Raw genomic sequence first — 12,600 nt, forward strand, 5'->3', positions numbered from 1 at the left:
CAACTTAATGAAATTGAGATCATTCTTATAAAGTTTTCAGGCCCACGGAAGATGTTTCACAAATGTTTATTATTTATTCCCTCCCACGGATCTCGTAAGTCCTAAAACTTAATGCCTCTGACATCACTCCCCAGCTGGCTTGAGCTCCCAGAAGAAAAAGCCCAGGAGAGATCCAGCTCGGTGTTTCCATCGTTGCCCAGCCCTGTGTTGGAATACGGTAAATACTTAATTTGTAAGTAGGTGATTGTTTTCTGGCTGCCCGCGATGCGCAGGGCTCCGCAGCAGGCACCGAGGCTCCAGACCGAGACCCTGGTTGAGCGCAGGAGACACAACACCGAACGAGGGGAGTCTCGGCGTCGGGCCCCAGGGGTCTCCCGACCAGCGGAAGCGCACAGCGTTGGGCCCCGCAGACGGCACAGGAGGACCGGCCCCTGACCGCCTCCCCGCCCCCGACACCGCCCCCTCTCGGCCCTCAGCGGCTTCCGGCAGAACTGCCCCCCCGTGGCGACGCTGGGCCTCGCACTTCCGGCAGGAGGATCCGGGCCTGGAGCTTCCGCGGCCGAGGTGAGTGGCCGCGCGGCGGCCCTTCTGCGCCCTCCCGGGGTCAGGGGGTGGACCCGGGCGGGGCTGGGAGCGGGATCCCGGCCTGGCAACGCGCGCCGCGGCTCGGGGCCCCCCGGGGAGCTCGTTATCCCGGGCCTCAGTGTCCCGGTCGTAGAGGGGTCCGGGCCTCCGCGCGCGCGCGCGCTCTCCCCGGCGTTTCCCGAGCGCCCGCGACGTGATCCAGGCGGGCATCACGCGGCCCCGGCCCTGCCCTTGGAGAGGCCGCGTCCCGCGGTGGGGTGGGAGTCGGGGATGGGCAGTGAACACGTGGACAAACAAGGAAACGTCAGGTAGTGGGAGGTGCCAGGAGGATTAGGAGGTCTCCCCCTCAACCAGGATGTTCAGCCAAGCACAGGTCTGTGGAGGAGTGTACCGGGCAGAAGGAACGGCAAATGCAGAGAAAGACACAGGCTTGATGTGTTGGACAAACGAGGGGCCAGCGTGGCGGGTGGGCGGGAGGGAAGATGAGGTTGCAGATATGGGCAGAGGCCAGAGGGTGGAAGGCCTTCCTCTTGGGCCTGCTGAGGAGTCAGGGTCAGCCCCAGAGGGCCTGGTCTGCTTTCTGTGCTCAGACCACCTCTGGGGCTGATTGGTGGACTCCAGGCTGTAGCGGGGGAGAGGAAGCAGGGACGCCAGTTAGGAGCCTCCTTGACTTTGAGAAGGTGCTCCGCGTGGGCTGGGGTGGGCATGGGGACTTTCTGCAGGTGGGGGACCTGGACTGGCTCGTTGAAGGAAGAGTAGGATTTGAACGGTGGAGGGAAGGCTTGGCAGTGTTGGAGCAGGAACCCCACTGGAAGCCAGAAGGTGCAAGAAGTCGATTCACAGGAGGGTGCAGACTGCCCTGGCATGGGAGCCCTGGGGGAACCACAGGGAGGGAGTGCCAGGAGAAAGCTCCCTTAGTGCCAACACGCCCCGTGGTTTCCTGTGGGACATCAGCAGTCGATCTCAACAGGGAGCAGTTTTGCCCCCAGGTAACAGTTGGCAACACCTGGAGACATTTTTGGTTGTCACAGCTTGGGATGAGGGGGAAGGGATGCTACAGGCACCTAGTGCGCAGAGACCAGGGATCCAGTGCACAGGACAGGCCTTCTCCCAGCAAAGAATTATCTGGCCCCAAATATCAATAATGCCAAAGTTGGGAAACATTGATATAGAGGAAAGAGCATAGGCCTGAAGTGCTGTTAGATGTAGGTTTGGTGCCCCCGTGCTGCACTCTCTGGCTGGGGGAGAGGAGTCTGTGAGGGCTGCAGGCAGAAGCAGAGAGGACCGTATAGGAGGCCAGTGCATTGTGTAGGGCGGGGAGCATGGTGACTCGGATGTAGTGGTGGAGGTCAGGAGATGGGACCTTACTGGGGATAGTTTTTCAAGATAGAGGAGACAGTATTTGCTGATTGAATGTGGACCGAGGGAAAGAGAGGAGTTAAGGGTGAGAACAAGATTTCTGGCCTGAGTTACCAGGCGATGGTGCCCCTGGCTGAGGTGGGAAGAGGAGGTTTGGACGGAGGGTGGATGACTCCTGGAAAACAGGAGGCAGCCCTGGACAGGCTATGTGTGAGACACCTGATGTTAGATATTCAACCGAAAAGGACAAGGAGGCAGTTGGATATTCTTGTGGAGTTGAGGAGGTCGGAGAGAGGGATCCACACTGGGGAGATGTAAGCTCACATTTCAAGGAATGGGACCACATGAGATCACCTAGCACAGCGGTTCTCAACGCGCTGGATACAACACCTTCATTTGAACGACAGATATTTTGGTAACAACCCCCCTTATTATCCGCAAAAGAAATTTATGGTTAATGAAAATGACCTACACATAATTTTTTTTAAAAAAATTGACGATCCCCTAACCATAATATAAAAGGGAAATAAAAGGAAAATAATTGATGATAAAATGTTTCAATATGTGAGTTCCTGGGCCCTGCGGTACTAGAAACTACAAAGAAGCAGTGGGTGCTTTCACCTCTGGTAGAACCTCTGGGGGTATGAAAGCCACAGTGCAGGTGGCTGCAGCCATGTCGCGTTGGCAGCTTGAAAACCATGCCTGCTGTGTCTGTAGATGAGGTCGTTTTTCCAAACTGGGAACTCGTGGTACCGTTTTATCAAAAACAGTTCAGTCTCCCCTCAGTGTACATGGTATAGGTATTATTGGACATTTTAGTGCCTAGGAGACCCATGGAAAATTTACTTTGTGTTACATGTGAAACAGAGTTGGGTTGTAAGTTCAGGGAATTATAAATAGATCTTTCACCTCTGTGGATGTTGAAGTCCTGCAGGGTGCTGAACAGTTCTTAGTTATGTGGACTGTCCTCCCATATTCCCGACTCACTAAAAGCTAGGAGAGTCTCCCCAAAACAGCACAGGTTTCCAGAGTTTCCTGAAGAGAGCCACAGCCTAGGGTGTCCTCTGGGCAAAACCTTGTGCCAGCTCCCAGTTTGCCTCGGGGGAGGAGACACGGTAAGCCAGGTTCCAGAGTATAGAACTGAATGTGATTTCTCCTTTTAGAAAGGACCAGGGGTGGGGGAAGTAAGGTATGTCTGATCGGATGGTTCTAGGAAGGCTTCCAGAAGGAGGTGGCATTTCAGCAGCGGGGGAGTGTCTCAGAGGAGGAGGTGAGGCAGCAGGTGGGTCACACTGGTCCCGGGTACGCCTGGTCTCCCCGAGCCTGCGTGCTCTGGACACTCATTAGGCTTGGCTGGATTGATAGAGGGGCAGGGAGTGGTTCCCTCTGGCAAGACCCTCAGGCAGGCACTGCCTCCATGGGAGTGGTTGTTAGAGGCTAGGGCATGGGAGGTGTGGCTTTTCCGGTTTGGTTTTTGTTTTGTTTTGGGTTTTTTTTTTGTCATGAATTTATTTTTCTGGTAAAGGATGTAAACTATGGCATATAGACTTGACTGACTGGTAGTCCACGCCCTAGTACTGACCAGTTCGTTTTCAACGCCTTAAAGCCCAGATCCATCTTCTGAAAATCACGTGCCCTTTCTTGCATCGAGCCATCAAACCATACAGGGAACGCACAGTGTGCCAGGTGGGTGTAAGCTGACATGGGCACTGTGGCTCCGGTGTGCTCGGAGCGCACAGCCCCTTGGGGGACACAGCCTCACACAAGCACGATGAAGGAAAAGTAGGGGAGCCGTGGGAGCAGCCTGTATCTCAGGGGGGCCCATGTGGGGGGCGGTGCTCCCTGAGGAAATGCCATTCGAGCTGAAGATAAGTAGGATCTGCTGAGGAAGGAATGAAGGGTGGGCAGAGCGTTCAGCTCCCTGGGGCAGCAGGAAAGAGCCCGATGTGTTTGGGAAAAGGAAAGCCCTGTGGCAGGACGAGGACACCAAGAGTCTGGCAGGGCGGAGCAGGCCTTCTTAGCCAGGGAAGGGTTTTGGTCTTTATCGTAGGAGCCTGGGAGCTACTGAAGGGATGCAGTCTTCTCTGACATGATCAGATTTACTTTTTTAAAAGGTCACTTTGGTGGAAATTCATGGAGAACAGCTTGAAGTGACAGGAGAGTGGACGTGACAGGGAGCTGTGCGTCCTGCAGTCCTGTCCGCTTCGCTCCACTCTCCGCGGGCCAGGGCTGGGGAGGACACGTGGGGTAGCCCTCCCCCTGCCAGAGCCACCGGAACGGCCTTTTCCTCTTTCTAGCCTCAGCCCTGGGGTCCGGCGAGTCGTGTACGCAGTTGATCATGGAGAGGGTCGGCTCGGGCCACCAGCCCCTTAGGTGAGGACAGAGTCTAGGGCTCAGGGGACGCTTCCCGATCATGGAGGCAGCGAGAGCGCCAGCCAGGAGACGCGCTTGTTGAAAGTCGCGGGTTCAGCTCGACTGGCCCTTCCTGCGGGCCCTGTGGGCATCTTCAGGAGAGGTCCGCCCCCACTGACCAGAGCCAGGGAGCTGCAGCTTCCACGGATGGGGAGGTGGGCCCTCGACGTGGCCTTTGTGTGGAGGGCAGTGTTGACTCTGGGGCTGGTCCTTCTCTACTACTGCTTCTCCATCGGCATCACCTTCTACAACAAGTGGCTGACCAAGGTAACGCGGGGGCCTCGCCAGCCCGGCCGGGTAGGAGATGGCTGTGGCCAGGACTACAGCGCCCCCCAGTATTTAACAGCAGGGAGGCATGGGCTTCAACCAGTCACACTGGAAGCCACTCCCACCAGTGACGCGACAGGGCCATGCCAGGGATTCCCCTTAAATATTGGGATGGAGGGGAAATCAGGAGAGGGGGAGACACGCAGGATGAGCTGGGGAGCCGTGGGGTTCCTAAGGCCCCTTGTACACTGCGGCGCCCTCAGCGCCCCGCCGCCAGGTAGAGGCGAGGAGGGAGGCGGGAGGCGGGAGCCAGGGGCTTGGCAGCAGGCAGTAACAGCACCGCCGTCTGTGCTCTGTGCTTGGGCTCCATACAGAGCTTCCACTTCCCCCTCTTCATGACCATGCTGCACCTGGCTGTGATCTTCCTGTTCTCTGCCCTGTCCAGGGCCCTGGTTCAGTGCTCCAGCCACAGGGCCCGTGTGGTGCTGAGCTGGACCGACTACCTCAGAAGAGTGGCTCCCACAGGTACGTGCCCGCGGGCTGGTCCGGGGAGGGCCCTGGAGGCAGGAGGGAGCTCGGGAAGCCAGAGGCCCGGACCAGAAGGAAGGAAGCCTCTGTGGCTTGAAGCTTAGGCTCTCCCGGCCACGCTGCAGGGGGGGGATGCGGGGGCCGTGCAGCAGTGGCCGGTCGTTCCCACGTCCTTGAACACACACACCGAGCAGGTACCAAGGCCTGGAGACAGTAGTGAGCAGGGCACAGGGTGCCTGCCCTCGGGCGGCAGAGGGGGCGCCTGGGGGCCACGGGGCACAGGGGAGGATTTCCGGAGCAGGGGCTGAGTGGGCTGAGACCCGGAGGGGGAGTTGACGGGAGGCACTCGTGTGCCTGGGTGAGGTTGCTGCGTGGGTAGGTCTGAGAGGGAACTGAAAGTGTCTCGAGAGGCTGAGGACTCAGCGTTGGTAGGAGGAAGGGGGAGAGAGGCGAACCGAGAAGGTGGCCGGGCCAGATCCTGGAGGGCCAGGTCCTCCGAGAGGAGTGTGTGTTTCATCCTGAGAGAGGCGGGAGCCACTCTGCAGAGTTTCCAGTCGGGGAGCATCAGGGTCCGATTAACACCCCTCCCTCCTCAGGGGGACGTTCCAAGTATTCAACAAGTGGGAGCCGCAGTGGCCGCAGCCGGTCAGGTGGAGGATTGCCGCCCCCTCCCCTTTTGGGGGGGCCAGGAGTTAACCCTTCAGTTGCTGGGTAGAAAGGAAGGCGGGCAGGACCCCAGAGAAAGGCAGGCCTACAGGCCAAGGCAGGGGGCATTCGGGCGCCTCACGGAGAAGTGTGCTCACTGCGGGCACACCCGTGCGGGCCTGCCCTGGCTGCGTGTCCGGTGGGGCCCGTGTCTCTGCAGCACTGGCAACGGCGCTTGACGTGGGCTTGTCCAACTGGAGCTTCCTCTACATCACCGTCTCACTGTGAGTACCGGCCACGCCCACCACCGCCCTGGGGGCTCTCTGTCCAGCACCGTGTCTGTGTGCCCGGCGACGGGCCAGCCATCACACTGCCCTCTGGGACCCAACCCCCTTGCTCTCTCCGCGCCTCCCTGGCACCCAGCAGCTCGCCTGGAAGTCGTCAGCCTCTGCAGTGAGCCAGGCACGGAGGGGGTGTCGTGCCTCCCTGCCAGGTGGCCTGGGGAATCCGGGGGCTCAGACGGAATGGTGACAGGGCAGCGGAGAAAGGGGCACAGAGGGGCAGGCGGAACAGTTATTTTCTTATCTCAGATTTTGCGCTGCAGCGAGCACAGCCTCTGCCTTCTCTCTTTCTCCCCTTCTCTCCTTCTTCCCGCCTCATCGTGGTCTGCACTGAGGGGTCGGTAAATAACAGGACCCAGGAAGCTCAGTTTCTCCCTGGTGGTAATCAGAGGCCTCTTAGGCATAGATTTCTTCCGATTAAAGGTCAGGTGTCATCCCAGATGACTCAGGCCGCCTTACTTTGGTCTTTGTATCCAGATTGCCCTGCTGCCCTCAGGGAAGTCAGGGGTCTCCTCCCGACCCTTTGCAGCCCACTGATTGTGCTGTGGGTCCGTGCCCCCAGCTGCAGCGGTGTGTCACGGGTGACTTCCCCTCGCAGGTACACGATGACCAAATCCTCGGCTGTCCTCTTCATCCTGATCTTCTCTCTGATCTTCAAGCTGGAGGAGCTGGTGAGGCCCCAGCTTTTTTTGTGTTCCTCCTACCCCCACAGATGCTAAGAATAACAAGGGGAACCTGAGCAGTGGCTTGTCACTGCGTGTGACCGGGGAGATAAGCCCAGCCCAGGTGGCGCTAACTCGCTGAGGAAAGACCTAGACACAGGGCGCTACTGAGAATATTTAGAAACCGGTATGGCAGGAGCAGTGACCAAAGGAGACAGGGTTCAAGGGGCAGCGGGTCCTGCGGGCTTCCTGCTGTACAGCAAGAACCCTTTGCTTCCTGGGTCCGGGCAGCTGTAGGGAAGCACTGCCGTATTTTCAGGATCTCGGTACATGCTAGCTGGATGTCAGCCCTGCTACACCGACGGGCAGGGGCTGGCCAGGACCCCAGGGTGGGGCAGGTAGAAGGGTGTCTCGCCCCAGGGGCAGCCAAGGTGGCTGCTGGCCCCCAAACTCTGGGTGTGAACTTGAGACCCCCAAGGTGGTTGCAACTGCTCCCCATCCTTTCAGCGTGCGGCGCTGGTCTTGGTGGTTCTTCTCATCGCCGGGGGCCTCTTCATGTTCACCTACAAGTCCACACAGTTCAACGCTGAGGGCTTTGCCTTGGTGCTGGGTGCCTCGTTCATCGGGGGTATTCGCTGGACACTCACGCAGATGCTCCTGCAGAAGGCGGAACTTGGTGAGTGAGGGGCCTAGGCACCAGGCGGGGTGAAGGCGGGCCAGGCCTGATGGCTCGCCCGTGTCCCTTTCTGCAGGGCTCCAGAACCCCATCGACACCATGTTCCACCTGCAGCCACTCATGTTTCTGGGGCTCTTCCCTCTCTTTGCCGTGTTTGAAGGTACGTGGGGTCGTCCACCTCGGGGGCACCTCAGTGCAGCAAAGCTCCCATCCCCGCTCCAAGCCTGTCACTGTGGTAGCTGCAGAGGTTACGGAGATCAGAGATGGTGGTCCCTTCCCTGGCAGTGCCTGATTTGGGGGCTGGACAGACACTTAAACCAAATGGCTGGAATCCAGCACATAAATGCTACGTAGAAAGCGCATGTAGAATAAGTACACCAGGCGGTGATGACGGTGAATGCAGACAGCCCTAAAGGTATGCCAGGGCTGTTCTGATCAATTTAAGCGTATTAACTCCTTTAATACTCCCCCAAAGCCTGTGTGCCAGTGCTGTTACTGCCCCATCGTGCAGATGAAAGAAGCTGAGGCAGAGAGAAGTAGAGATAGCCTTGCCCAAGGTCCCATGGCTCATAAACACACCTGAATTTGGATCCAGCAGCTGGCTCCGGCGTCCTTCCTCTTAACCATGATGCGTTCTTTCTTTTAGAAGGAGCACAGGGTCATGAATTGCTCCAGGATGGTGGGGTGGAAAGGCAGGTCAAGGCTTCCCAGACAGTGCATTTTGGAGAATGAATGGGATTTTGACAGCCTGATGGGGGCGGGCGTCCCAGGAAGGGGGAACAGTAGGTTCAGACGTGGGGAGATGTGTAGGGGATTGGCCTTGGCCGAGTGCACAATTCTGGGGCAAGGGAGAGGGGGAGGGGAGAGGGCGGCACACAGGAGCCCAGGCAGGTGAGCAGTGTCTCCCAGAGCAGAGGCAGGATGATGTGTCAAGGCTGGGGGGCTGGGGGAAGGGGAGGCAGGGGGCCCACCGCCTTCCTTTCCCCAGTGTTTTGGAACGAGTCTTCGTCCCCTATCTGTTTATCCTTCCTCTCTGAGTGCCTTCTGTCCTCGGGGTTATTACAGAGAATTCTGTCCCACGTCCATTTAAGTTCCAAGCAGTGAAGTGTCTCAGACCTCTCGGAGAAGATTATTCTGCAGCTCCGTTGTCCAGGAAACTTCTGTTCTGCAGCCTCCTTTTTTCTTCCCTTTTAAAATCTCTCTCCATTCCTTCCTTATGCCCCCTTCACCAAACGCCACACTCTCCCTCCCTTCCTGGGTGTTCACACCATTCCCCGTCTCTGCAGACCCCCACCCGAGAGCCCCTGCTGGTCATCACTTAGCAGAGCTGCAGGGGTTTAGCTCCTTTAATCTTTTCTGGTAAGTTAATCCCCCGAGCACCTTCATTACTTACGCTGCTCTTCCCCGAACTCCCTTCAGTTTGCCAGCGCCTTTGCCGCACTGCTAAGCCCAGCACCAGACAAGATGTCCTACCTCGGGGGGCTGTTTCCCCGGGGGGGGCTGTTGCTCTGCATTTCTTTGGTGCTTCCCCCCCCAAATCTCACAGGACCCGGCCAGTCTCCTGCTCCCACAGGCGTCCATTTGCTGAGTCGGGGGTTCAGCTTCACGCCTGCTTCTATACCAGGGGCCTTTCCTGCAGGGAAGGGAACCATTCTCTCAGATGGGCAGTGTCGGAGGGCCAAGGGTCCTCTGAAAGTCTAAGCGCAGCTTGGTGCGTGGAGGCCTGTGTGGGTGTCTCTGGAACAAGGGGCCGTGGTTTTGTCAGGTCTTTGTACGCATGTGTGTTTACTTTTTGAGAACTGTTCTTCAAATTATATTCTCTGGTCTAGTCCCAACCCTTTCATTTAATCAGTGGGGGAACTGTGGTCCAGAAAGGGGGCATGTCTTGGCTAAACCCCACAGCTTTGTAACTAAATGGAGAAGGTTTGTACAGATAGGGTTTCATCCCTGTTTAGAGGCGACCCACCTGAAATTAAGGTACTCCTCCAGTGGCCCAGGACATTGACAGTCCTCATGTGATGGGCTGTCCCGTCTCTCTTTGGCCCACTGGGTGTCACAGCTGCCAAGGCCACATGAAGTCACCCTCCCCCACCCCTCCTCCCCCAAAGACGGGTAGGTACATGACGTATGAAGGAGCAAGGCGCTTCTGCCCGATTTCCTCTGCAGTGCCAGCCCCCTCTACTCTAGCCCAGAGGCTCAGAAGCCTCCCCATCACTCCCTACAAGGATCTCTGGCTTGTATTGCCCCGGGGCTTCCCCACGTCTCAGCCACCTCCGTGGGATTCTCTGGCACCTTCCGTCCTTGTGCTCAGGGCCTCAGGCAGGCAGCAGGTGCAGTGAGTGCAGTGCAGCAGAGGCAGAGCTCACCCGGCTGCCGGGTAGGGTGAGGCCGCCCAGGCAGGCACACCCAGGACATGGCCTCCCGCTCTCTCCTCCCATTGCTTCCAGGTCTCCATTTGTCCACATCTGAGAAAATCTTCCGTTTCCAGGACACAGGGCTGCTCCTGCGGGTACTTGGGAGCCTCTTCCTTGGCGGGATTCTCGCCTTTGGTTTGGGCTTCTCTGAGTTCCTCCTGGTCTCCAGAACCTCCAGCCTCACTCTCTCCATTGCTGGCATTTTTAAGGTACAGTCTTGGAGGTGACTCCAGCCCTGTCTCAGAGGGGAGACCCCTGAGGGTGTCCCAGCTCCTACATCTCAGAGCCCTGCAGAGAAGAGACGGAAGTGCCTAGTTAGGGTGCTGCGCACTCTGCTGTCACCTGCACTCCTTCCATCACCATGGCCGTGTGAGGTGGGGATGCACATCCCTGCTTCACAGATGGGGAAACAGACATGAAGAGCTGCTCGTACCCAAGGATATACAGCTAGGAGGTAGCCGAGTGGGATTCAAAGCCAGTTCTGACTCCACCAGTCCTGGGATGCATTTATGGTTTACCAGGAATGCCAGCTCTGGTCATTTGGCAGTGACCTGGAGCCAGGATTGACAAGCCCCCAGTCAGACTCATTAGCGTAGAGTTCTGTGATTCATTGGTAATGTCTGCCATGGGCACAGTAAGGGATGGTTTTATCACGCGTGCCTTGCATTCGCCAATCCTGCCTTTACTGCTGTCCAGCAGCACCCCTACCCTCTCCTCTCATCACTTCTCCCCTTCCTTCCCCCACCCTCTCTCACTCCTTCCTGCTCAGGGCCATGGACCAGGCAGACACTGATACTGGAGCAGTGTTGCCTAAAACCAGAAGTATAGGGTTCCCCGAGGGTCTTGCCAACCAAATGATGAGGCATAAGCCGTGCTTCTCAGAATGCATCATCTGACAGGTCCCATTTGCAGTCAGTGTGTACGAAAAACCCCGTGAGCAGTGTGCGTCCTGTAGAGCCCAGTGTGACTTCATTCCCCTGCGGCAGCAGAGGCTCTCCATCCGCAGGCGCCTTCTGGAAGGGCAGCTTCCTCCACTTCTGTGGGCATGGCTGTGGGCTTGCTACCCTGTGCTCCCAGCCTGCATTTGTTTGCTAGTCCTGACAGCCCTGTGAAAAGCACCTCCTCCTGCTGCATCTCAGTAACACAAAGGGGGAAAAAGCGTCACAGGCTGGTTCGCTGAGCTTGGGGAGGCTTCCACCTTTGCCTTGCAGGCCAGCCTGCCCAGGCCCCGGGAGTTTTGGCAGGTCTGGCTCTACCCTGTGGGTGTGCCCGGGGCCCCTGCCCTCCGCCTCCTCCTCCTGAGCACGTCCCCTTCCTGCAGGAAGTCTGCACTTTGCTGTTGGCAGCTCATCTGCTGGGCGATCAGATCAGTCTCTTGAACTGGCTGGGCTTCGCCCTCTGCCTCTCGGGAATATCCCTGCACATCGCCCTCAAAGCCCTGCATTCCAGAGGTAACCAGAGCCCGTCTCCTGATGACGTTTTCCCCGTGACTCTTAGCCCCACAGGCTCCCCTCCGCCAGCCCTGCCAGGAAGAGGCAGGTGGCTCTTGACTCCCCAAAGCAGTTGCAGTCTGGTCTGCACAGTTCAGCTGCCTCTGCACCGGCTGTCCCTCTCATTGAGGAAGTTTGCCTGGTGATTCTCCACCGCCACTCCTCCGAGAAGTCACAGGGACCGTCTCCGGGGGGTGGATGGGGGCCTGGGGGCCTCAGCACATGCTCACGTCAGGCCACACCGGGTCTGTAACTGGGCTGCCTCTGTCCGCAGGTGACAGCGGCCCTAAGCCCATGAAGGGGCTGGGCTCCAGCCCCGACCTGGAGCTGCTGCTCCGGACCAGCCAGCCGGAGGAAGAGGACAACGAGGAGGAGGAGGGGCGCTTTGTGGCCCAGGGGCAGCAGTGACCAGCCAGGGCGCAGCTTGGAAGCAGGCTGCTCCCCAGCCTTCACACCTGTCGGCAGCTCGGGGACCCGGGTGGCCCCTCCCAGCCGCTGGGGAGCAGCAGGCCGGGGTCTCCCAGGCTGGCCTCAAGAGCACGTGACCACGTGGTGGGCCAGGGCAGGGAGTTGGTCAAACAGGGGTGAGCGCCAGGCCAGCCTCAGACCTGGCTGGAGCGGGGCCCAAGCGGTGCTGGCGTCACAGCCACTTGCCAGGCTCTGAGAGCCAAGGTGGTGATTTCAGAGGTATAACGGGTTTGGACTATGGGCCAGTTAGGAACGGGAGATGGAGAAGATGGCGCCTCATCGCCTGGAGAGCATCTTTTCTCAGAGAGCAGATCTATTTATAGTTTGGAAATAAAGGGTTTACGGTCTGCCGGCCACCTTGTGTTGCCTGGAGGTATGGGGGCAGGCAGGGAGGCGTGGGCCTGACCTCTCCCCTCCTTTCCCTGCCTGGGACCTTCCTGGGGGGACTGGTCATACTCCAGGCCTCCCATGTCTCTCATGCTCCTGTTTGAGCCCCAGTGCCCTCTCTTAGGGCCCCACCACACCTGCAGGCAGGAAAAAGTAGGTACCGAGTTTCATATCCTGGGGACTTTAATGCTTTCACAGCCTGATTTGAATATTGACTCTGTCACTTACTAGCTGTGTGACCTTAAGCAAATTACTTAACCTCTCTGTACCACAGTTTTTTCATCTGTGAAATGGGGATAATAATTATCTCAGAGTTGCTCTGAGGGTCAAGTCAATATTGGTAACAGATTAAATGTCATTTAAGTA

At 58.0% G+C, this 12,600-nt stretch overlaps 1 protein-coding gene across 2 annotated transcripts; it reads left to right on the plus strand.

Moving 5' to 3' along the window:
* The first annotated feature begins 497 nt into the window (after positions 1–497).
* On the plus strand, positions 498–12,600 carry SLC35C2 (solute carrier family 35 member C2). 2 transcript variants are annotated; one of them, XM_029220424.1, is made up of 11 exons: positions 498–564; positions 3,551–3,630; positions 4,242–4,623; positions 4,998–5,148; positions 6,017–6,080; positions 6,736–6,808; positions 7,307–7,475; positions 7,552–7,635; positions 9,923–10,098; positions 11,211–11,340; positions 11,654–12,600. In XM_029220424.1, exons 3-11 carry the CDS (start codon positions 4,504–4,506, stop codon positions 11,785–11,787), a joined length of 1,101 nt encoding a protein of 366 aa, XP_029076257.1. In that variant the 5' UTR covers positions 498–564; positions 3,551–3,630; positions 4,242–4,503; the 3' UTR covers positions 11,788–12,600. The 2 variants fall into 2 exon arrangements, with proteins under 2 accessions (XP_029076257.1, XP_029076259.1); XM_029220426.1 differs by lacking the exon at positions 498–564 and adding an exon at positions 1,081–3,226.

This window comes from Monodon monoceros, unplaced genomic scaffold (assembly GCF_005190385.1).
Source record: "Monodon monoceros isolate NGI ecotype Baffin Bay Population unplaced genomic scaffold, NGI_Narwhal_1 Super_Scaffold_13, whole genome shotgun sequence".
Taxonomy (NCBI): domain Eukaryota; kingdom Metazoa; phylum Chordata; class Mammalia; order Artiodactyla; family Monodontidae; genus Monodon; species Monodon monoceros.